The sequence below is a fragment of the Nipponia nippon genome, unplaced genomic scaffold (genome assembly GCF_047370975.1).
Source record: "Nipponia nippon isolate SJK-2023a ecotype South Korea unplaced genomic scaffold, ASM4737097v1 scaffold_3, whole genome shotgun sequence".
Taxonomy (NCBI): domain Eukaryota; kingdom Metazoa; phylum Chordata; class Aves; order Pelecaniformes; family Threskiornithidae; genus Nipponia; species Nipponia nippon.
The window spans coordinates 51703557-51729022 of NW_028262347.1; the positions used below are offsets into that span (position 1 = coordinate 51703557).

A 25466-nucleotide genomic window follows, 5' to 3' on the forward strand; every position below is an offset into this window, starting at 1 on the left:
CATTTACCACGCGACAGCCTGAAGACCAGTGTCTAGCTGGAGTCCAGTGTTGCAATCAGATAGAGGCAAAAATCCACCCCCAAAATCCCCACCTTTGTAAACAAGCGAAATCAATGTATCCAGCTGACTTCATCCAATCAAACCAAACCCAGGGAACACACCCTTTTCGTGGAAAGGCAAAAAACCCCAGACCCCTATTACCACAGGAATTTTTTTCCAAAGATCATATCAGGAATATAGAAATGAACATCTAGGAGCTGAAGTTTATGTAGTGAGAATAGATAAATAAATCAGAATAAGCTGGAATGAAACTGTTCTAAAAAATTAAGGGGCTAGCAAAAGTTAACAGAGTTGTCACCTGGCAGTAGGTCACGCTACTGAAAACCTCCATGAGGGACAGGGCGGGAAGACAGTCACCCCGTTATGGGCTGGTCACGGCTGCTAGGATTGAAAGGAGACTGGATTATACCCATACACCTCTATCCAGAGCAGGATGAGAGCAGGCAGTGCAGGGAGCAAGCCTGCTTTGCTCAGTCCAAGCTGAAGTCAGAGAACATAATTCTGTATCACAGGGGAGGAGATTAATGAGTCTCCCTCCGTTACCCTTTCACTGATGGTCTGGAAGACGGTGCTAGAACAGGTAGCACAAATATTAGGCCACACCTGCCACTACCGAGACCGGTGCTGCTCTACCACACCTCTTCTGCAGGCAGATGCAAAGCAGAAAAGACGTGGAGAAATACCTGTTAAGATGGTGCCAAAATAAAGTTTAGCAAGGACAATGTCGACACAGAAGCTGAAAATACCTTTTGCCTTTAAAGACAAAACAATAACAACACTCCTAGTCCATGCCACCCGCAACAGTGTTCTCAGACAAAGGGACTACTATGGAGTGCACTTACCCCCGGGGTAAATTATTGTAGGGAATTTTACTCTGGAGACCCCTCGGAGGAAGTCTCTACGTGGCAGACATTGCCCCAGCAGAGCAGGATGAGGCTGGCGACAGCCGTGCCTGCCACTATTTTTTTTTTTTTTGTTTCCTAGCTCTGACAGCAAGCAACCAGGATTAGCTGGCAGCATGAACTCCAACCGCCGCATCACTGTATAGGGCATATGGGCCTTTATGACAAAATGTTACCCCAACACGTAACATAAACCACTTCTACACCAAAGAGCAGTTTTCGTTGCAATCTGACAGCCTGAAGCAGAACCTGCTAACACCAGATACCCCCTCCTCCTGCCAGAGCCTCCCCCCGGGGAATCCCTGTTCGTTCACATGGTGCTGTACCAGAAGCCTCATCAGATTTGGGGAGTGAATGAAAGGAACTGCTTAAATTTCTAACCTGAAATATGGAAAGATTCTTTTCAGTGAGTTTTCCAGCAGAAGCTATCACTCATTCAGAGGAGTAACAAGAATGAATGGCTTATTAGGTCCTTAACACAAGAAAGCCTTTAAGTTCTTTACGCACAAGGAAATGACGCTATTTTGGTCCCAAAAAAGCCATTATTTTATTGTGTTTATTAAAAGCTGAGTGGCACAACATTCACAGAAAGAATTTAAACTGATTTTTAAGCCTCAGTCACCTAGGAGTTAATTTTTCTGTCATTTTTATTTAAACTGCTTAGACATACATAGGTCAAAGTTGAACGGAAGAACTTGGGATGCCTTGAATTAAAAAAATCCAACAGGATATGTTCATGCCTTAATTTATATTAGAGCTGCTAGCACGAAAAGGTGAATCGCCTGGTAAAGTGCGTAACTTAGCCCACTTGAAAGTGTATACTGATCAAAAGTCAGATCAGAAATAAAGCGCTTGACAGACTCTCCGCTCCCACTCTACATGCTATTATTAAATCCAAGTCTTTTGCCATGACCTATATTTGGTATCTTCCTCCTCTAAAATAGCACTTTGGTTTTTTTTCTTTGCCACTGCTCCATATGGGGTTACCTCTACGTCAACAGATTTAATGCTGACTGCTCGTTTCCAGGAAAAGCAGTTCTTTTCAAACTCACTTCAAAAAACCACCCGCAGACGGCAGTATTCACAACAGTTTCACCTAAACCATCATCATGAACTGAAGTGCTGCAGCAATTCTAGGAAACACAGCCCTCCCAGTGGTTTTTTTACCTTATTTCGAAGTTGTTATATTAGAGTAAGTGGTAGTGCCTAGAACTGGTTAAAAAATGGGAACGTTAAAAAAAATTCAAATGGGGGAAAGACAGACTTGGGCTTTAGTCCCCTCTGCAGTAATCAGAAGTTTTGAAAATATATAGTGGGTTGAAATAATTTAAATATGTTACTAAAAGCATAGCAAGATATCAAATCTGAAATTTGGTAAAAATCCCAGGTTTGCTAAAAAAAAGGAAACAAGAAAGTATTTCAGACAACTATTAGTGTGCAGGATAGGACCCAACAGGAATAACTAAGTAAAACCACCATCTTGTGATTAACGTGAAGAATTGACTAACGTAACAAAGCCATGACAAACAGGGCTAGGCTGAAATTCTGCTCTAACACTAGAATGCTGTGATCCGTTTAGGTCTTCACAGTCCTCTTGGACCCATAATAAAAACTTCTCCAACAACAAAGAAGAATAGATAAAACAAAACTATTATTTCAAAACTTTTTGTACAGAGCAATACACAGACAAGTAGACAATGAAAAGATTTATTTTTTAGTCTTCCGATACTTGGAGTTTCAATCACATTGCTATGAAAAAGAAAGCTGGGCACAAAGAGCCAATTAATTTTCCATGTTTTTAAATTCCATGACTGACAAATGACTACATCTCAGAACAGCTTTTTCCTGTGTTCTAAAAATTGCTTGTACCAAAACCATTCTCCCAATTCCAGAGATTTACTGATTTTGCTGTTTTACTTAGAGGTGCAAAATAGAAAGTACTGAACTTGATTTGGAAAGTTCATTTTAAGCTAGGTTAGTATCAAAGCAGCAGAGCATTTTATGGCATAGTCAAGCACGCGTATCAGCGGTTTGTGGAATCGGTCTCTTCTTTCAGCAACAAGAAAATTTCAAAGAAATCAGTACATTTGTCACTGATCCTGTTTCAAGTCTTTTCCCACAAGCATTGAAGTGACTGGGTGCATAGAGGCTCTATGCTCCAGAAATGTCTTGACAGCCAGATCTCGACACTTGTCAAAACTGTAAAGGTCTCTGTAAAAGAAAATAAAAAAAAACACCATTACAAAAATCTATGAAAATATTACAGTGGGAATTTTCTTAAGGTTTTACTTTTCCTTTGAAAGCCTCACATTAAGGTGCATACTGGGCGACTAAGCTTTCTTCTGTTAAAAAAAGTCAGCCAGTGGAAAGCAAGTCTGAAGACAAGCTTGTTCACAGTACACAGAAAATTCTGTATTATATCACTTTGAAGCATAACATAAATAAATGTACAGTGTCAAGTATTCTACATTCCATTATACCACAAATGCCAACAGCATGAGCTCCTACACTTTGGAAATTACTTTTACCTGAACAAGGGTCGAGTAAACTTCATCCTGCCCTGATCTGTTGCCATTTTTAGAGCCAGAGGAATAGCTTCTTCCCACTTGGACCTGATGCAGAGGCGCAGCCATCTGGGGGGGGGGGGGCAGGGAAAGAAAGAAAATTTACACCTTTATTTTTATTTGCAGTGGTTAGTTAGCTTATGATTCTGTTCCCATAAACACTCTGAGCAGTGCTATGTCACCATGGGAATGAGATTCTAGCTAAGTCCAACATAAAATAGTGCCCGACTAGCACGTTACAAAAGTGGACTTCTCTATAAAATAAGAAAATTTTTTTCAAAGTTTCTCCAAAATGGTCTGATTATTTTCCACAGCTATGTATTTCTTTTATACTACAGTAGTGTCCGGTTGCATCACTCAGAATTAGAGCTGAATTATATAGCACTTGTCACATTTGACCAAGTGATTAAAAAAAACTCACAACAAAAAACCCAAACAAAATGTCACCAGCAACTGGCATGTGCTTGTTTTGTTCTAAAAATAAGAAGAAATTGATCTTGTTACAAGAAGTAGAAACCATGCTGTATGTCAGTTAAGGCAGAATAACCATTACTATTGCAAATATATCCAAGTACATAACAGTAGCAAAATATGCAATACTTCAAGGTATTTGTAAAGATTACTTATGTCCTCAACAATACCTTTTTTTTAACAAGTGACACATGTAAACACAATGTGTAGACAGAAAATAGAAGAAATGAGGATGGCACAAGAATCAAGCCATTTAGCTAGAAGCATTTCCTACTTGTTTAGAAACTTCCTTTGACATTTACTTTTTCTTGATGAGACAAAAGCTTTGTGATAGCAAGCATTAAAACGTGACAAAAACGTTTCCAAGTTGTGTTGAAAAACCACTGGCACATCAGCAGAAGAACTTATTAGGTAAGTCCAGAAGACCTCCTCCTGACTACTCTTTTAAAAGATTTTTTTCAGGCATGTTTTGAGTCACAGAGAGGCTCACTATTGTCTTATCCAATACCACCCCCAAAATAAAAGCTATCAGGTGATCAGGTTCCTTTGCTAGCACAACAGATGAAAATAAAGCACAGCTTATCCAGTGCTCACTTCCAGTTCTTCTACTGGACTATATTTACCCAATAACAGAATACCACTCTGGTAGGCATGCTTGCATATGCACTCACAAAAAACCCCACAACAACAACAAAAAACCCAAAATCCCTGCACCAGTTGTACACAACAGTATGTCTCAGACCACTTATGAAGCAGGACAGTTTGTTTTATGAAAGCATTTAAGATTAGAAAAATGCCCATACTAAAACAAACCTGAATCTTATTTCAGAATTGTTTATAGCGTTGAAGTCATATACTTCCTGCATTCGTTTGACATGTGACACTGGAAGAGGAGCCTGAAAAAGGAAATTACATAGAATAAACCAGAGGCACACTTCAAGCCACATACTCCAAAAATAAACAGGTTCATTCAAGAATGATGCTACAAAGGAATTAAAAACTTACCGTGACAAATATTTGTATTTGTTTCTTTCACCTTCTCAAAGTATTAGGGAAAGGGCAAGGAATAAGTGTTAGCAAATTCCCACACCCAGTACTATCGAAACATTCAAAACTTGAAGTATTTTCATTCTGTTTTATTTATAGCTTATTTGCTACAACATCAAATACAGACAAACTCAAGCACCTTATCGTTTTGTTTTTACCTTGCAATCTCTGTATCTTGGTCATTAGCTGAAGAGCCAGACATAATCAGGGAGGCAGGGCTGAAGGTTTTAGTAACTTTGTATGGTGAGAGCAGGAGTAACTTTGTATGGTGAGAGTGGGTTATTTTAGCAAAACTTAAAAGAAAACGGACAACTTATTTCCAAAGCACACTCGGGCTTCTGTGCCTGCTTTTGTGATACCAGAATCAAGTTACCCCAGGCACGCATTTACCTCCAGAAGCAACAGGGCCAGGAACTCAATCAACTGATGAGATGACATTTCCTTCAGGTCTGCTGAGCTGAATGAGCCCAAATCACTCTCTTTTGCCTAAAAGAGAATGGTTAGTTAAGTTTTTAATAGGTATTTCAAAGTAAAATCGGGTGTAATTTTTTGCTTGGACACGCGCATTTACTATTGAGCCCTTCCGAATAAAAAAAGATACTGGTTTGTATTTGTGCAGGATGTTACAAGAAGGAGAAGGGAGAAACTTAAGCTACTGTCTGATGTTTGGTATTCTTCACTTCAATTTTCACTTGCTTTCTCTCCACTGACCTTTTTATCTCCACTGGCTGTTAAAGTTTCTGTTAAAGTGAAAAATCAAGTACTTTTTATAGAAAAAGTAACATTGAGAAGAAGAAAGCTAGAGATCACATAAAAGTACAGCGAAAAGCCACAGAGCTAACAAAAGGAAGGTATGCTGAATTCTCTATTAGTTGTATGAGTTTTATGGTTAAAATTACGAGAAAATTGTATGGTATTAGTCACTTACGATTTATATATTTCAGCCTTTCATGAGAAATGCATACTAGCTTCAGTATAATGTAGGGGAATTACTGCTAATACACTATAATCAGTAATGTAGAGATACCTTGGCATTTGTTTTAAAATCAAGCCATAACATCAGGGTTTCAAAAAGAACATTCTTGGTTTGGTTACTACATACATATAACAAAACAATGGCTGTGTGCCTTGTTAAAACATGTACAGCACTTCACATACAGAAGTCATAGCAAATCCACAGACTCTACAATGAAAGGCTAGCCTACAAAATGCAAAATCCCTGGCAGCTGTCCTATCACCATAAATACATTCTCTCTCAGTAAATGATAGATTTCAGAAGAGAACGGCTCACTTTACACAAAGAGAACTAGTTTTTCAAGACACAGACACCTCAGCGTTCTTTAACCACTTACTTTGATCCATCTTTGGCTCAAGGCAACACAAGCATTTGCTAGTGTCATATCATACCTGTCAAATATTAAAAACAAAGGATCACACTTTGGAAATACAAAAAGCTTCTGTAATATTTTTATGAGAATGCTTAGAAATTATTTTCAAATGGCTCCACATTTGTTCGTGGTAGGCTCCAACTCAATATTGCAACACAATTTACAAAAGATCTATTATAATGAAATATATTTCAGTTTTAGTTAGAAGCACTTTGTGCATAGGTGACACTACCCCTTGATACCACATGCTCCCAAAATAATTAATACTCTGAGCATATATGCTCATACATACAGTATAGCTTATAGCTGAAAAGAGAATATTGCTGTAGCAAACTGTCAGAAAAAAGAATCTTTCCTGGCAACTTTCAAAGCAAAACAAATTTCCACCAGAATAAAAACTTGAAAATATTAACAGCGACATTTTTTTCCTCCTATATAAACATATATCAATTTCTACATAGTACTAGGACATTTTCTAATAAAACGTTTGTGGGAAGACTTTCACCCTGTTCACAAACTGCTTTATGACTGTTTGGAAAATCATGTGCAATCTGGAGAAGGAAAAAGATGAACTATAGAAGAATGCAGCTTACACAGGCTTCACTGGTGGCATTCCTGGAGCATGAAACCATGAGTTCCAGTCAACTTTATCAAGAACATCTACCTACAATGCAACACAAATTCTTATTCAATTTTAGATGTTATTTTTAAAGAAAAGCATACCCTACGAAAACTAGTTTCAATCCTTTGGTTTTTGTTTTTGTTTTTTTAACATCCCAATTACCCTGGAGAATCCTATACAGATTACTTCAAAACACAATATTCCCTTCTGGGGAGGGGGGAAAAGCATCACAAAGCAAATCCATCTTCGTAAGATGTAAGACCACATCATATTAAGATCTTGAGATAAAGAAGAGAAAGATAAAGAACTAGTCCTTAAAGAAGGTAATTCCTGAGCTATGCCATAGTTTCACATAATCAAACAGTTTCAAGCAATTAGTTTTAAATACTACCCAACCTTATCCTTGAAGTAGGAGTACAAGAACTTCTTCCAGTCCTCCGTTACTATGCTCTTATAAGCAAACTGCTGAATGTAAGCCTTCAAGAAGCCAATGAAGACATCTAACAGTTAAAAAACAGACTGTTTCAGTATTTGAAATTAAAACGGGAAACAATAATGTATAAAGTCTGACTAACACTTACCTGGTCCTCCAAGAAGTTGTTCAAGGTAAAAAAGCAAAGCAAAGCCTTTCTCATACGGAACAGATGAATAGGCAGCATCAGGATCTACCTCACTCAGATTAGGAACGAGGTTAGTTATAGGATTTTTATCTCCAAAAGTATTTATCTGTGACAAAGACACAAGAAAATACATTCATCTAGGAAAACTAGCACTCTTGCTAATCACTACTAATCCCATTTATAAAAGTATAATGCATCCAAACCTAAGATGGCCTCATTTCAATGCATTCTTTCTCATTCTTTTTCCTGAAGTTTTGAATCTGCACAAAACATAGTTTACTAAACATTTTTCTCATTTTGTTTTATCAGTGTCTGATCGCATGCCAAACAGAAAGAGGTTAGGATCAATCACCCTGTGCTCCAGCTATCTCAAAGCAGTTAATTACTGTCATGTCTGTCATAATCATGAGCACCTAGTAAACTATCTATATTTATCCCTTTATTAACAACCTATTTAAACTGCTTGATTTAAATGGGTGATATAAAGAATAAAATACAATGAGGAAATATTCATAGTAAACCAGGTAAACAGCATCACCAAACTGAATGAGAGTGCTGGAAATATCACAGGCTGAAATCTGAAAACTAAAGTATAACTATGCTACCTAAACACAAAACTATAACAAGCCTCCCAGACAGTAATGGATTAGGAATATGCTCTTTTATAACACAGTACACAGGAAAAAAAGAAATCGGTTACTTGCATGAGGCATTGGAAGTTCTGATGGTCATGCCTGCAGGTAATTTTGACAAACTTTCAGCTGTTTTACCAGTACGCTAACAGGCAATACTGCAATTTAGCCATACCCAGAACAACCAAGAGAGTCTGTCAAGATGTTCATCCTTATAGAACAGCTTAAAACAGTTCAAAAAGCTTTATCTAATCTGAGTATATTAAGCTATTACTTTGGGAAGAGATCATATACTTTGGAATCAAAGTTGTTCATCCTCTAAGAAAGCGTTAGGAAAGCTGACTAGACAAGTCTTATTTGTGGGAAACACATGAAATCAGCTTTATTTTATTTAGGTATATGCTTAAACATAAAGTTATCATAACCTAAAAATATTTACCGAATTCTGCAGTTCCCTCCAACCTCCTAGGGCTTGAAACTGCCTGAACTGCTCACCAAACAACCGACCACCAATCCTGCGTTCCAGGTATACAGTATGCCCCTCATTCAGCCTGGAAATACAGTGATAACGTCAGCACTGGTAGGATGGCAAAATGAACTTAGTTGGTCTCTTTACAGATTAATTTTAAAATATGATTTGCATTGCACTGAACATCACACCTACCAAAAATGCTCCCATGTTTTGTTTGTTACCAAGTTTCCTGTCCAGCTGTGAGAGATTTCATGAGCAATAACCTAAAACACAGAAAACAATGACACGTCTACCATTTAGCCTCCTCTGGAAAATGAACATCAAATCCCAACAGAAAGAAAAAAATCCTAATGGGATCTCATTTACTGTACTACATTCCCAAAGCCAGTTGGCATTCACAGCTCTGTAAACTCAGCTACAGAAATTTTATTTCGGGGACTAACACTATCCTACCGAACCTTCTCCAGAAATAATTTTGAATGTCCAGCCTGCAAGTCATAGACCCACACTGATGAACAAAAATAATTCCTCCGGTAGCACGGTGCAGGTACTTGTTTATGAAATCACATTTCAGAATACTGGATCCATACCAAATGACGGATTAGTACTACTTTCCCACCTAAGCAACTTCTGCAGTGCTGGGATGTTCTAAAGTATCAAACAGGAAGAAAACAGTCACTCCTAGAAGGATAATGATGCATGATACATTAAAAAGTATCCGTGTCAAATATTTCAGAATTCTCGGGATAAGACAATCATTTTTTTTTTTTTTTGGCAGTGTATCAGTCTAGTAGGAAGACATATGAGATAAAATCCAGAGTACTCAACTTGCCAGAAAAAACCCAGAATTTACTAAAATTGTACTCATGATTTCCACTTTAAAAGAAAACTGTACACAATGTGAGTTCTAGTGCACAGACAGACATATAAAGGAAGAAGTTCCCTACAAACAATTGCGATGAGATCAATTCAGTTGTGGTTTCTGAACATATCTACACACAGGACAGGAAAAGAGCTACTGAGCAGCTAACTTCAGTCAGCCCCCTATGCATACAAGCACCCATGTTATTTTCACCTGTGCATTACACAAAATAGGTATGTCTCCAGTTTTCTGGAGCTTACTTAGAACTAAAACTCACTTTGTAAGAGTTCTTGAGTAACTGCCTTAGCTTTTATTTCCCCCAGTGAAAAAGAGACCAAGTTTTCAGGTATCTGTTACAAAGCAAGCTAAGATACAACTTCAAGCTGCATTCTACTTGAAGACATGAACCTATTTTGCACTTACATTTGATAGAGATCGATCACCTGCCTAAAAAAAAAAAAAAAAAAAGACAAGGCAGTTGTCAGTTCAAGTAAACCTCAAAATAAACCACTTAATGCAGTATCATGTATGATCCTTAACTCCAAAGGAGGCAGGAACATTTACATTTCTTTCTAGGGGGAAGATTAATATCCATCACTTGATGGATAAGCAAGCCCTAAGGAAAAGCTGACTTTTATCAGTGTTACACTTACCAATAGCGTTGGAGTTACAAAAGTAAGACAAGGATTCTCCATACCACCATAAGGAAAAGAAGGTGGTAAGACTAACAAATCATATTGTCCCCATACATAGGGTCCTGCTAAATCTTCTGCTGTTTGCAGCATAGCTTCAGCCTGAAACAAGACCTCACATTAGTTTTTAATATGACTTCCAACTACAAACACCGAACAAGAAATATGCTATAGATCCCATACTTCATTCTCTTTCACCTTGCCATGTCCCACATGCAAAATGAGTACAAGACTGTATCAATATTTATTTTCAGTAGTAGTTTTGTGTTGTAATAGAACAGCAGCATTTTTGGGGGTGGGAGGTAGAGAAAGGAGAGCTACAGATGAACAAAACACTGAACTTCAGTCTGTTTCTTTTCTAATACTATGTGAAACAGTTAGTTTAGAAAACATTGTTTTGTTAACTACCCACCTCAGCAAATTCATAGGCCGATTTATCCACTAGCTCCTTTTCAGCCCACACCAGTGTCCTTGGGCCAATCTTTCTGTTGAAAGTAAAAATGCCACTAAGACACTAGGATCTAGAAAGAATTCTATGGGAAACCAATACAGAGAGCACATGTGTAAACTGTGCTCATGAGTAACCCATGTGGCTGAAGAAACTCATTAGGAAGTCTTTGCCTCTTTTTCCTCTCCACTGCTAAAGTAAAGCTTTAGAAAACAAAACAAACCACACACATCCACTGTTTAGGACAAATAAATAGGAAACACATTTACAGATTTCAAAATGCTGTAAAGCCTTAATATAAAGGCATTATTATGGGCTAGATTAACACATCCTTGTGCAGATGAGCAATGAGGCTGAAGCTATAATTTTCCGCCTTTTGTACATGAGAGGCTTATCTGTTACCTGAGGAAAAAGATACTATTCCCTGAGCTAGAAAAAGCCCTTAGTGGTTCCAATCAATTCCAAATTCTTCATGGTGTTTCTTTAACTTACAGCAAAAGTATATTCTATAGAAAAAATGATGCAAGAGTGAATCAAGATACATGCAGTTTGATACAAATAAACAGGTTCATTGAACCTCTAAGACCTTTTAAAACTAGAAACAAGACCAAGAAACAAAAAAGATAATGCTGAAGATTTATTATGATTATTAATATTTATACTTTGTGCAGATTCACTCACCTGCTTTCTAAAGCTCCAACCACTAAAGCAATCAAGTAGCAAGGTATGGGAACCTAGTGGAGAACATGAGAAAAAAAGAAATCCTATTTGTAATGTGAGCTATCAACACCACCGATTCAAAGAAAAACAAAGGTATGTAAATAAGGAAGTATGCACATTTCCTCCATAGTTTCCTGCCTTATGTTATAATAATAAAGGCATTGTTTTTTCTTCCCAAACGATACTCCTTTATCTACAAGAAGTACTTGTTTCACAGATGTTTCATGCAAAGGCCACAAAACTGTAAGTATCATCTCTGTTTGAAAAACATCTGCATATATAAGAGCATACAAAAATGCCACTGGCTTGGTTACTGTTCAAAAGAAAGCCAGTTTTCCATATTCATTCCAGTTCCATTAAATTTTATAGAAAGAGGAGTTAAAAGATACTGCTCAGATAAAGGGCAGTTGTATCACACATAAAGATGCAGGAAAAGCTTTAATGAATTCAAGTAAACAAGAATATTTACAAATACAAAAGAGTCAGCAAAATCAAAATATTTATATATATTTTCTTTAATGAAACACATGCCTTTTCTAACAAATTAATCTAATGGTTTTCTATATTAGAAAGTGTAGTATAATTTCAAATAGACTAAATGTTATTCCTTGCACAGGTCCACCAAACTTATCGAGTGTATTTCTAGATAACATACAGCTCTGGATAACATACAACATAGAAGCCTTATGCATGACAGTGACAGTGGCAAATGTTTTTGGCTCCACAGAGAAGGCAGAACACTGCATACTGAAGAGCTCACAGATAAGGTAACCATTTTCTCTCTCTCAGGTTTCACGTAGCAGCCAAATCAACCCAACAGCTGCTGCAGTTCAGAGTAGGTTCCCCTCCTCTCCTCCAGTCACACAATTCCATCCCTCCTTGCGGTCATTCAGTCCTTCGGCAGCCCAGATCAGCTTACTAAAACAACTTCTTTTTTAAATTTATGTTAATTTTATCCCCTTCTGCAGCAAAATGAACTAGGCTCACCAAGAGATCCCACAAACATCAGAAGTGTAACCCAAAAAGCTGTGAGAACAAAAATGCCAGAAGAGTAAATTGAGACCACCACTTTAGGGGCAGTGGAATCATTAAACTAGCTGCATCACTTCATAAAACGTCATCCTGAGAACAGTAATCTTTAATTAGCTGGAGATACTTTCCATAAAAGCCAACGTTCTTACCTTTTAAAAGAAAAAAAATAAAAATTTTTGTTGTCAGAATTTGCCTAACTTCAAGTTAAAAATTCGTTCCAATGCTCAGCTTCGCTGCTAAGATCTTGGTAAGTTTAAAATTTGCAGGATCTGTTTTCCAAAACTCATTCCCATGTTATTCAAGTCCATGCATTATTTCCCAAGAATCGGTGCAGACAGAAAGGGTTTTGACAGTACTAGCTTTGAGTACACTAAACATTTTCAAAACTCGAATTTGGCTTTTCTGGGAATGTCAAAACGACCAGTAAACATTACCAGTGCCTACTGGTTGACTTTTCAGAGTTGGAGATTCATAATACCTCGTATTTCTATAGGGGCAAAGACCCATCGTAAGTTATATGATTTATTGATGACATCAAAACCATATCTGAAGTGACTGTGATCTGCATGAGTTGGGAATAAGACCGTAGGCATCTGTTTACTAGCCGGGAGCACTTACATTCTGACTGAAATGGTATATCTGCCGACTGCTGTCCTCTGGGTCAGGCATCTCTCCCTCGCGATTAGCACTCATAAGAGCCACCAACTCTTTAGGAACAGATATCTGAAAGATTACCCAACTATGAGGAACTCAGCTGGCACACAGGATCATACAATATACTCGAAGCAGAGATAGCAAAAAGAGTAGCCCAGATTTGTTCTGTTGTTAAGTCCTCTCTGTCACGTAGAATACAAGGCATGCAGAAAATTCTGTCTTAAAGGCTGGCAATATGTAATTAACCAGAAGGATTACCTCTGACCAAAGTTAAAAGTTTCACTTTCTTCGGACTACTGAATTGTAATGTCACATTGCACATCTTGCTCTTTGCTTCCTTAAAACAGTCGGACTATTTATGCCAGGACTGCAAAGATCCCCTAACTACGAACCAGAGTATATTATTTAAGGCATATATGAGAGTCATTTCAAGTATTTTTACTTTACAGCACTCTTTGCTGTCTTACTGTCAGCTTTTCCTGATTTAAGAACATATTTCTTTCCTGCTACAGCACTTCTTTTTTTCTTTTGGAAAAAAAAATACATGTGAATGAAAAAAAAGAGATTATATACATAAAAGAAAATAGTAAAGCTAGAGAAGTGCCACAAGGAAGATAAGCAGGTTTTGGCTCTTCCATTAAGCTAAAAGTCAATATTCTCTGTTTTTATTTTAGGCCACATGCCGGCAGCTACCAAAAAAAATTTCACCCATTGTAGTAGTTGTCTTTAGTTAGACACACATGACTTAGGTTCATCTACCTCTGCATAGTAGGTTAGTTTCACAGCAGGAGTGTCTTGGCATGGAAAGATGGCTCTGCAGTGGGTAGCCTGGAGAGGCGGGAGAGGGGGAAGAAAAAAGAAAAAGCTAAAACATAACAATCTTTCTAATGCAGAGGACTAGAAATAAATCAAACTAATATATTATATTGGAAATCTATACAGCTCCTCCAGAGAATTCATTATCTACAAACCAACACTTCCCATCACTTACAGCTTATAGTAGTTTTCATAGTTAAGGGTTTTCTAAAAGAAATAATGGTAGGTAAGACAGATCAATAGCCACATATATCAATTGCAAAGGACTGCATGTTCTTCAACAAGAATACTGGAGAGGGTAAAGCAGTTCTGAAATTATTAAATGCAAATATAATAAAAAAAATCTCAACAACATCTTATTAAGTGTTTTCATGTAGGACCTTTGACACACACAATTAGAAGTTATGGGCTACTGTACTTTCCCCCACTAGGCTTCCTCTCCTTCTCTTTGGAAACCAGGCAGAATTACAGTGCTATGTAAACAACAAGTTTAAAAAAAAAATTAATCCACTCAACCTGACATTGGCTGAAGAGAAATGGGTGTTTCTTTCCAGAAGTTTGCTCTGGAGTAAACCATTGGAGAGCTGAAGACTTCGGAGAGCTTTCAAAAGAGATTTCAACAATTGCTTCTTGTCCCCTGTGTAATAAAGAATACAGTCAGACTGTTTTGACACAACTCCTGGTCACTACTGAAATTCCTCTACAAAGATTTCTGGAAAATAGGTCTGCAGCACAATCTCAAAAGCATTAAAAATAAGAACAGGTAGCATATTAAAAACAACTTTCCCCTTTCAATTATGATAGTAAAAATTAGCCCGTTTATTTCAATTTTAATGTCCCAAGACACATCTATTATTGTTTTTACTAATCAGAAACTTTTCCTCTCCTCTCTTCAAGGAGAACATGGACATCTTCTTTAAACCATTTGGACCAGCTACCTACATACAGTTTTGTCACAACTATCTAACATTGTACATGTAAGTATAAAAAACCCACTGCAATAAGGAAACAAAAAAGTGTATAAAGCCTGTATAAGAACATACATGCCTTAATAACATAGGATCTGTGTATTCTGTAAATAAAAAAAACTAGATTTTACAGCTGATGTTATGTTCTGTAAGTATGATCCTTAAGCAGAAAAAAAAATAATATGGAAAATAGTAATTACTGGAAAACCCTACTAACAGCAGGGTTAACAAGAAAAACAAAAAATGTTCAAATTTTATTCAGGGTTTCAGAACTGGTGTAAAGTAAAAACTAACAGTTCTGTGCAAGACAGGTACCAGCTTGCTAACAAGAGAACACACACAAACCTGACACGTTCATACTCTTGTTTTTTAAAAACATATCATAACCGTCACTGACACCAAAAGTACACAGAAGTTGCCTCTGTTATTGGAATGTTCCAGGTTATACATGCAACTCTCTGGAATTAACAACCCAACCATAAATCAGAACAAACTTCAGCTAATCAGAGGAGCTGGACACTAGATAAGCTGACCAGGTATACACATCTGGTTTATAACCAGTATTCCAAAGTACATATTTGACAAGAAAAGAGAAAATAATTTGTATTACCATAAGGCACATCGCTTACTGAACAGTCAGACTTGCAGTTGTAACTCCTACCCTTTCCTATCACTGTTTTATTGATATTTACATGAGGGACTGTATCTCACACAAGACTATAAATTCTTACAATCACGACTCTTAACTGCCACTTTGTAGTTTTTTTTTCTTACAAGGAAATCTAGCAATAAAAAAAAAAAAGCTGAAAGTCAAACAAAAGAAACAGGCCCATGTTTCTGCTGTGGCCTGTTTGTTCAAGTACTTAATTTGGTCAGTTTTGTATGAGATTGTAAGCGTTTCCCCAGAAGCGGCAGATACTGTACCACATTCCTTTCTCTTATGTGTGTTTCTAAATTGCACTAATTCAGTGAACAACAACAATTAGAAACCAGACATGCGTTTGTAGAGGTAGTACCCAGTTTTGAAAACAAAACAATAAGAAGCAACTTAGTATACAATTTTATTCAAACCAGGGAATCTCCTTACACCATCACAGCTTTCAGCTTTGACACGTAAGATACCATGGAGTTACAACATACAAAGCAAACTGTCCCAAACCGTAGTGTAATTTGGCAACAACTTTCTAATTCACACAACGTAAGACGTAGATTACGGTTAGTTCATTCTCCGTCACGCTGCCAAAACTCAAGTTCCAGTTTTTAGGGACTTGGGCTTAGAGTAGTCAATACAATAGAACTTTTATTTTTTGAAAACATGTTTTATCTAATCATAGTGGTAACCTGCAGTTCTACAGAAATGGAGGACCAGCCCTTGTGTAAAAGTAAGGCAAGCAGGGTCTGTAAGTCCATGTGCGCCATACCGTAGCAATTCTGAACATGCCAAAATTCAGGTAGTTGACGCAGAAAGAATATTACTGATGAGAAGCACTGGAAAAATTGTGATACATTACACATGATTTCATTACTTACTTTAGCAAGTCATTTTGTACACGATATAAGACCTGGGGACAGGTACAAAGGCTCCCTAACTTTTGGCTGTCTAATGAAAGCCAAATATTAACTTCACCTACAAGATCATACCAAATAAATGCAACATTCTGATTTATAAGTCCCTCTGCGAGCTTTACACAATGATCCTACAGGCAGACAAGCAGCTTATACAGTGCATTTTGGAAACCACCTAAAGGGACAGGTAAAACTGTGTACCTTTTTAGTTCAAAAGGAAGTGTGATTTCCAGGGGGGTCCCCTTGAAACTGTGCTTTTCTCCAAACGCAAATTTTGCATCCTGTCCATTTACGGTCACTTTAAATACCTGTACGTCTTTTGTATCCAAAACCTGTAAGGAAGCAAATGTTTCATACTTGTCAAAGAGTGTAATAATTAATGTAGCACTCATCAAATCTTAAGCACAAGTCTCTCTGAAGTAAAAAGTATTTACTAAGTAAAACCAGAAAAACTGAGTCTATGTTGAGCACTGGGAAGCAGCATTTTGAGAGCAGCACTGAACTTACAAAACTGGAGGGGGAAGAGGAACAAAACCAACTTCTGACCACGAAAGTGGAAACAGGAGTTTACTAAGTAAACTACAAAAGGTAAAAGACTTCACAGGGCTCCTGCGAAATGAGGAGAATTAACACAAAAGCCCCTGCCAGGGCTTCCATCCTGGAACTCGCTGCTGTCAATCAAGTTCTTCATGCAACAGAAGATGAACTCCATAACGCAGCATGAGGGAAGTTTTACAGGATGCATGTTCTCCTAAGAAATAAGCGCCAACCAGAAAAGGATTTTATGGAGCCAGCATGAAAAAAGCCCGCAAACCCCGAACTTCACTTTGCATGTAAAGCAAAGCTAAAGAGACGTTTATTTGTATAGCTAACCCAGAAAGTAGCTGGCATAACAGAACACACACGCGAAAAAGCCATTAGCGTAGTTTTCCAGCGGTTTATTCCCACCTTTTCGGCACCAGGCTCTTCGCCATTTTAACCGGAAAAATACCTCTCTCCCCCCTTCCCTCGCACGCCGCGCCAGCTCCAGGCGCGACAGGCGGGACCCCCGGGCAGCCCCGGGGCCGCAGGGCGCTGTTACCCGCGCGGGACGAGCCGGCCCGGGCCGCCGGCGAGGCCGACCAGCGCGGAGGCTGCAGCCGAGCAGGTGGCAGAGGAGCCCGAGGGCGGCTGCGGCGGGAGGGGAGGAAGGACCGGGACGGCGGCGGAGGGGCAGGAGCGGGGAGGCGGCGCGGGGGCGGGAGGGGACGGGGCGCCCCCGAGCGCAGCCCCCGCCGCTCCCCCTCCGACGGGGGCTCCGGACTCGCCCCTCACAAGCTGCGGGCAGCGCGGAGGTCGCGCCTCACCCCCACCCCCCCCCCCCGCCCGCCCCGCCGTTACCAGGCAACGCAGCGCCTCGCGCTCGGCGCGCGCGGTGAGGGCCGCCGTGCCCCGCAGCGCCTGCGCGCCGAAGTCGGCGCGGCAGCGCAGGTAGAGGTGCCGCGTCAGGCAGCGGGAGGGCGAGGCGAAGGAGCAGGGGTCCGCCATGGCTCGCTCACGCGCGCTGCCCGCCCGCTGCCGCGCGGCCGCCGGCGACGCCGCAGCCGCCCCGCCCCCGCTGGGAGGTGCAGTCCCGCCCTCCGCGGGCAGGGCGACGGCAGCGCGCGGGGAACTACGCCCCCCGTGGTGCGCTGCGGGAGGGGGCGGTGCGGGGCACGGCGGAGCGCGCGGCTGGCGACGAGGGGCGGGGCCGGCGCGTGGGCGGGCCGTGAGGGTGCGGAAACCATGTGGCGGCTGCTGGGGAAACAACAGTTGTACAGCTCCTCGTTAGTATAGTGGTAAGTATCCCCGCCTGTCACGCGGGAGACCGGGGTTCGATTCCCCGACGGGGAGGTACGGAATATTTTTTCCCTTTCCTCCCTCCCCCTCCCCGATGTGTACCTTCACCCCAGCGGCAAAAAGCAATCCTTTGCGAAGGCCAAGCCGCCGTCGGAGAGCCGTTGGGAAGGGCACTGCGACTTTTAAACCAGGAAGCAGAGGACAGCGCAGCCGGGGCCCGCCTGCCTCAGGCCTGAGGCGGCGGGGCGGCGGCGGGGCTGTGCAGGCTCAGCTGAAAGAATGTGTGGGGAAAGTATATTGAAACGGCTCAAACAGATGAACGCAGGGGTTAATGAAGCCTTCCAAAACATTCACCTTTTCTCTTAAACCAAGATGGGAAAAACCCCCAGCCTCGCCAAAGCCCATGAGGCAGAAACTAATGGGAAGAGGGGCAGGTCAAACCGACACGGCAGCAGAGGGAAGGCCGCAGGCCATCTCCCGGCCTGTGGTAACCAGCCCCTCGTTTGAACCCTCAAAGCGAGAAATTTGGAGACCGGGGAGTCCCGAGGCCGTGCCAGATACCGGCCGGAGCCCGTGCTTCCAGCCCGCGGGCCCGCACCATCTGCGGCACCAGCTGAGAGTACGTTCCAAAACAGCTGTCGCTGCTTGCATTTGCTTAGTACCATCGGAAATGCTTTCTTAGGCACCCCCTTTTTTCTTTTTTTTTTTAATCCTTCTGTCAAAAGGCATTATTTATTTATTTATTTATTAGCATTTCAGCACAAGGATACGAAAAGAGATCTCCTCCCTTCTGTGGGAGGTCAGCAGATGCCGAGCAGTAAATACGATCACCCCAATTTCTCTTCTTTCCAAGTCAGGAGAGAGCACCACGGCTGATCACACGTAAAAGGGGTAAGGAACTAGGACCCGAGACAAGAGGCTGAGGCACCCGGCCGCGAGGGGTGCGGGCCACGTGTGCCCGGCGTTCAGCACGGGAGGCCTGGAGGGCCCTGCCATGGCCCTGCCTTTGCGCGCTCAGACAGTTTTGATAAGATGAATTTGATGCCCTGACCTGAGCATTGAAAGCAAATTATTCTGTACCATGAGTGACCTTGCATCAACCACACAAACACAGAAGCAAGCACTCAAGTGAGGACATGCACAAGAAAAATTATCTCTGTGTAGTAAGAGCTAAGATCCAATTTGACAGCAAAGGTTGGCAACAAAGGGCGATTGCTCCCGACAAAACATTGCTGGAAGCCATGGACGTGTAATGCCGAGTGCAGAACGTAACCTTTGTCACCCTTAGAAATCAGTTCCCAAAACAGCACGTCTTCAGCCTGTGTGCCCGCAGCCGCGGGAGCAGCATACCAGGAGCTGCGGGGAGCTGCAAGCACAGGAGGGGTGCAAGGCTTGAGGTACAGTGCAAGACCAAGAGGTTCTTTCTGTGGGCTCACCAGCTGGCGGCAAAGCCCATGGGCCTCCCAAGAGCGTCCCACTGCCCCAGCTGTCCCATCTGGATGTGACCCTGAGATGGGAATGTGAGAAGCACATGAAGAAGAGGGGATGTGACATGGAGCGTCATCCACAGTGACACCCTGCAGCTTTGTATAAACCAGCTGGACTAGAGCCACATGCAGACAAGCCCAGATAAACCCAGACAGGAGAGGGAGAGGGTTTCAGTAGGTCTATTGCTGCATGTATTATAGAAAGAAGAAAAAATAACCCCAACATTTTTCCTTTAGCAATTTCTGAATTTCCTCCCATGCCCACTTCCCTTTCTCAAAATCCACATACATATGTCATCAGAAACACAAGGAAACTGATTTTGTGTAGTAAGCAGTTTGTTTCAAAACAGAGGATGGACCACTAAAGATGTAAAAACCGTTTAGTAGTTCATATGTGTTGGCACCCAGTCAGGCAATTTCAGCTGCCGTAAAACAATAAGGGATTAGAAAAGCAATTAATTCAAAACAGAAATACGCTGACAGTGCTTTGCAGGCATAAAACTGTTTTGCAAGCAACTCCACACCTGCTTAGCCTGGGTTCTTGTTTTCAGATTAAGCTTTCACAGTGCACAAGCAAACTACCCAAGAGGCAAAGTTTTGCTATAGATGTGCAGCTTCTAGAGTCCTGGGAAGTCACCCTCATTTGTGCGTGGGCAAAGGTAAAAGGAAGAGGAACAAGGAGCTCAGGGCATTGAGCAGGTTTTTACAAGGTCAGCCTTTCTCCCCCTGTGGTGTACTTTGTTCTCGCCTAAGTCTCCCCCAGGTCAGCTCAACCTCTTTCCCCCCTCCTGTGGTACCAAATCCTTCCCACACACCCCCATGGTGCTGTCACACCCCACCTGGCAGCGTGGAGCCAGCACCGCTGGAACGCCAGCAGCAATGCCGGCAAGCCCAGCCGCAGCTGCCCGCGCCACTTCGGACCACCATGAGAATTCTGGTGAGGTCCAGGCTGGCTTCTCTGTGGGCGAAGTCCACAGGAGGCAGAAGGCAAGGCAGCCCTGGCAGGAAGCCTCCTGCAGTGTTTGCAAGAGGAAAGTTTGAATAAGAGCTGGCACTAATGAGATCTGGAGGAGCAAACACTGCCATATTGCTAGTAGAAATCTTGCCCTGATTTCTTCTTCAAACGCCTGTTGAATTATCCATGTACACCTTTCATCTGCATCTCTCTTGATGTTTCTAGTCATCCCACTCAGCTTGCCATCACATGTGTGTTTTATTATCCTCACCTTATCAAAAGCTCAGGGACAGCCGGTATCAGCCTTATGGCTGGGAGAGAAGGCTGTGGCCAAACCAGCAAGACAAGAGCAGGCTGGAAAGTAAATTACTGCTTGCAGTCTTGCTGATCCCACAGCGTGGTAGCAAAACAGCCCCCAGGGGAGATCTGGGCTGGAGGTTCAGCCTGAGCATGTTAACAGCATATTGTTAAAGCATCTTGTTTAAGCATGTTCAAGCCCAGGATACTGTGTAACTCTGTGTATTCTGTCCTCTGTGTCATATCCATATGTATATTTAACTAAGTGTGTTTTATGTATGCTTAACTCTGCTGAACGTTTTAATTAATCTTTGTCAGGAAGTTTTTTGGAAGGAAAAAGATTGCTTGCAAATGCTGGAAACTGCTTTATGTCATTAGTAATGACAAAACACAAACTTATGAGTACTGAGAATCTTGGAAGTTTTATGTTCTTGGTTACTGTTAAGGGCAAGGAAGAGAAGAGAGGACCCCCTTCTTAAACTTAATAACTATAGCAATAAATTCATGTTTTAAGCCTAGACAAAAATAAGTTCTTGGCAATTGTTCTAGGCAGTCCCATTGGGGAAACTTAAACAGAACCAGCTACTGAAAATATGCTAATTGTGTTCTCACTTAGAAGGAAACTAATCAATAATAGGGAGATCAGGTAGAGCAGAGTAAAAAATGTTGCTCTAAGTGCTCAGCAAGGGCTAAGAGCAGGAACAGACAACGGCAAATTGTTCACAAGGTTTCTTGCAGGTCAGGACATCCAGTGTAAGTGGGACGACCTGAAAATTCAGGAGGATACAAGCCCTCTACTCCACCTTGATTCTTCTACAGAGACTCCTGGTGCTAAGCCTTTTGTCTGGTAAGAGGAGAGGGGAACATGGTTGCCCCTCAGAAGGTGCTGAAACAATTTGCACCAGTAGCTGCTATAGGCTTCTCATCCCTACACATGGTGAACCAGCTGATCATATAAAAAAAAAGAAAAAGCATCCTGGAAGAATTTAATCTTCATTCAAGAGGTTTTAGCCTGTCACCATTAGTATCCACTGACTGTTGGCTGCGAGGACCCCAACGAGCTCTGCAGTCTTCTCCCTGCACTGAGGCGTCTGGTGCCCCCAACCAGCCCTGTGATGGTACGAGCCCTGGATCAGCTCCTGGGAAAAGAGCTGCGTGAGGATGACAGCGGGGCCATGGCTGTCCCTGGCTGCTGCCACTGTCCCTGTCCGGCTCGCCTTGTGCGGGTGCTGCGGGGCTGTGCCCTCGTCAGTGGCAGCACGGCCCCGCCAGCCCCCGAGGAGCAGCCCGCTCCCGCAGCTCCCTGGCACGCCAGCCGTCGCGGAGCAGGACGCAGGTCTGTCAGCACAGCGTGCCACCAAGGAGCTGGCGACTGAGTACTGCCATTGAAAATTTCCAATGTCTTTACACAGGTCTGGGTCTTCAGGTGCTGCACATTGCTGCAGCCCCACTTAGGTCAGTGGAGCAACGCTAATCTAAGCCAGACGGGACACCGACCTACCCGCCAATTAAAAAATACCCCGGCCACCATCAGGCATTAAGATCCCAATGCACGTTGTGGTTTTATGACTCCTCCAGACTAGCCTGGCATCTTTCCATGTTAGCTTGTAATAATTATTATATTAAAAATTAATTGAAAATTAGATGTCCACTTTTTTCCAGTCGCTCTTAATGTATTGAGCACTTTTAATTCTTGAGCATAATGATTTACAAGGAACTGTTCAGTTTTGTACATGAATGACCAATGGTGGATGCAGTTTCCTGGGACAGATAGGGTGGAAAATATTTTAAAGCAATGTCTTATTAATAGTTTGTCCTGCATTTATTTTTGCGCTGCTTTAGAGCATCTATTCCATTTCTGTTTTTCTGAGAAACACAATTTCTCAGTCCTGTCTTCCCTGCAGAAGCCAACAACTATTTGCTACAGCTGTATTTCTACATGTCAGATTGTCTGTTAAATACAATTTCCATCATCCTTCTTTTCATTTGGAGGGAATCTGGTTTGTCATTTTTTCAGTGCCTCCTTTCTTCTGATTTTTAAAATACTTCTGCAAGAGCAGTCTTCTTTTATTTTAACTTCCATGTTGCTAGACATGCACACAGCTTACACCACCAGAATGATTAGCCTCAGCTTTTAGGTGCTATGTTTAAGGTACCACAGAGACCTGACGTTCAGAGTCACCCATATTATTTCAAAACTAAAGCACCCCAAAATCACAATACACATTTGAAAATGTTAACCTACAACTTTGGGATACAGTATTAAGTAACTAACTTTAAAATTGCCACTTGAACTGGCCGAATTTGCATTTCTACACAGTTATGACACAATTCACTCTTACCACTTCAAGGTGTGCAGTGTGTTTTCTTCTCCAGAGGATGTTATTTAACTGTACACAGAGATCTGGCAACCTCAGGGTGTCATCATGACAGGCTCAGGTAAGGACAGTTCCTGCCTCAAAAACAAAAATACAGGTGGTACACAGTTAACTCTTCTGTTAATTTGATGCTAAATGTCTATTACACCACTTAGCCTGCTCAGCATTTTGTTTTTTCCAAGATATTTTCTTTGTTAAAGCTTTTGAAATCCCCTGGATGGCAACACTTCCTCTTTCTGGTCATGTTATTCACATTTACCAACAGTGGGTTGCAGCATCCTTCTCCATCTGAGAACCCTAGCGCACACAAAACTTTATTATACAGATAGAATTGCAGTACCTGAAGAAATCGTCTATGTTTTCCATGTATCTATAGTTATTATTAGCTTCATAATCTTCTCAATTATCCATTTTAAAAACAGTTGCTTCTGGGTGACTGAGTCCTTTCTGTTCCATGAGGTACCAGAGAAACAAGCTCATACTAAATTTTAAGCATCCAAGAACTGGCATTGAAACAAAAGGAATGGTATGTATGTCTCACACAAGGCATGTTCATAAGCACTTTGCTTGAATAGGACGCAGATGCTCATCTTCTTGCAGAATAAACTCCATGATCCCAAAAGGGATTTTTGTCTCTGTTGTTCAATATCTAAAGGTTTCCAAGGTGAGGTTTCGTGTTTGTTTTCATAGGGTTCAGCTTTAAGTGACCTTTTCCCCGGAGATCAATACAAACTGTCCTCTGGATAATCTCGGGGTATTGTTTTAGGGGTAGGAGCGCTATTGAATTGCACCTAGATCTGGTGGTGTCTTTCACCAACAGATGCACAGAAGTACATCCATCTCCTCCCTCGTCCATGCGAGGCAATGGCTTCTGCTCAGTGTAACATGCTTTTGAGCTCATTGTTGGGCCAATAGTCTACGTCTGTAGATCCGTAGGTTGGATTTCCCTTAGTTAGACTTGATTTTTCTTAGTTAGATTTGCTTCTTTGAGCCTTTTTTTGATTCTTCAGGGAGACGGTGCAGAGCTTTTGCATGTAATTATCTGAATATTTGTCCCTCACGTCCAAGTGCAGAGCAGGAATGCAAACCAGAGCAAGAACAAAAGTAGAAACAAAATAATCGTGTGGGAAAATATCATATTACCCAAAGGCTTCAGCAAAAAGCAGAAGTCTCATACATCTCATTTACAGATGTCTTTACTCAAGAATGCAAGCAGAGAAGAAATATTTACTAAACAGCAAAAGCTTCTATTACACTTTTGGAAGAAGAACTTAGTCACGTGCTTTCCTCTTTTCAGTCAGTATGATAGTATCTCTCTGTATAATTTTTGAGTTTGCAGAGGGCTTGCTGATTTCTTCTGCCTGGTTTACTACATTCACTTCACCTGCAGCATTCTGCTGTTAAAGCAGCAGCAACCAGTGGAAATTTTCACAACCCATTTGATTTTACACTTGTGCCCCCTCTTATGTGTAGACTTGGAGTGTGATCTGAAGACTTGGCATTAGAGCAGTGTTTATATTACTGCACATGCTTACGTGGTGTTGCCAGTCCCTCCAAATTTCAAGGGCTTTGTGACTGGCACAGAAGAATCTCATGTTTTGAAATCGGAATTTGCCTCTGTGACCCTTCTGCTACACTTTGCCTGGCAGCAGCATTGGCTTCAACTTGTAGAGGTCAAGCTGGGAAAATGGAGTTATTCCATACCAGCACTTAACAAACTCTGCTTTTTCACAATAAGCAATGAAAGAGGTTTAATCAAACAATACTTTATTATAGAGGAGAAAAAAAGAGGAAGGAAGCAAAAGAATTATCAAAAGAGCCAAAGATAAATGCTTTCTCCAAGATCACTGGATGATAACGTGAGTCTTCATCACTTTTTAGTGAAGAGCTGTGAGGGCGTGAACAGCAACCGCTTGTTCACAGTTGTGGTCCTCTTTATTTCTTGAACCCAGGTGTACCTTCACTTATCGTCATTTAGGCTACTAGTTAACAACT

At 41.2% G+C, this 25466-nt stretch overlaps 1 protein-coding gene and 1 non-coding gene across 2 annotated transcripts; one reads left to right on the forward strand and one right to left on the reverse strand.

Annotated features, from left to right (window-relative positions):
- Positions 1–2653: 2653 nt before the first annotated feature.
- LTA4H (leukotriene A4 hydrolase) lies at positions 2654–18113 on the reverse strand. Its single transcript, XM_087767281.1, has 19 exons — positions 17917–18113; positions 16738–16868; positions 14519–14639; positions 13946–14014; positions 13151–13255; positions 11462–11514; positions 10745–10817; positions 10294–10434; positions 10064–10087; positions 8971–9041; positions 8746–8857; positions 7636–7780; positions 7451–7554; positions 7026–7096; positions 6397–6451; positions 5435–5530; positions 4811–4893; positions 3491–3595; positions 2654–3173 (listed from the first exon to the last, which is right to left on the reverse strand). The coding sequence occupies exons 1-19, from the start codon at positions 18061–18063 to the stop codon at positions 3053–3055; spliced, it is 1827 nt and encodes a 608-aa protein (XP_087623407.1). The 5' UTR covers positions 18064–18113; the 3' UTR covers positions 2654–3052.
- A 223-nt stretch (positions 18114–18336) lies between these two features.
- On the forward strand, positions 18337–18408 carry TRNAD-GUC (transfer RNA aspartic acid (anticodon GUC)). Its single transcript has one exon. It is a non-coding gene; the product is annotated as a tRNA-Asp (tRNA).
- The last annotated feature ends 7058 nt before the right edge of the window (positions 18409–25466 follow it).

Excerpts from the sequence above, each read along its gene's own strand:
- LTA4H (XM_087767281.1), bottom strand. The coding sequence starts at position 18,063 with ATGGCGGACCCCTGCTCCTTCGCCTCGCCCTCCCGCTGCCTGACGCGG. Across the intron at positions 10,818-11,461 it reads GTTGGAGCTTTAGAAAGCAG|AAAGATTGGCCCAAGGACAC; the intron begins GTGAGTGAATCT and ends TACTTTCAACAG. Across the intron at positions 3,174-3,490 it reads TTTACTCGACCCTTGTTCAG|AGACCTTTACAGTTTTGACA; the intron begins GTAAAAGTAATT and ends TTTCTTTTACAG.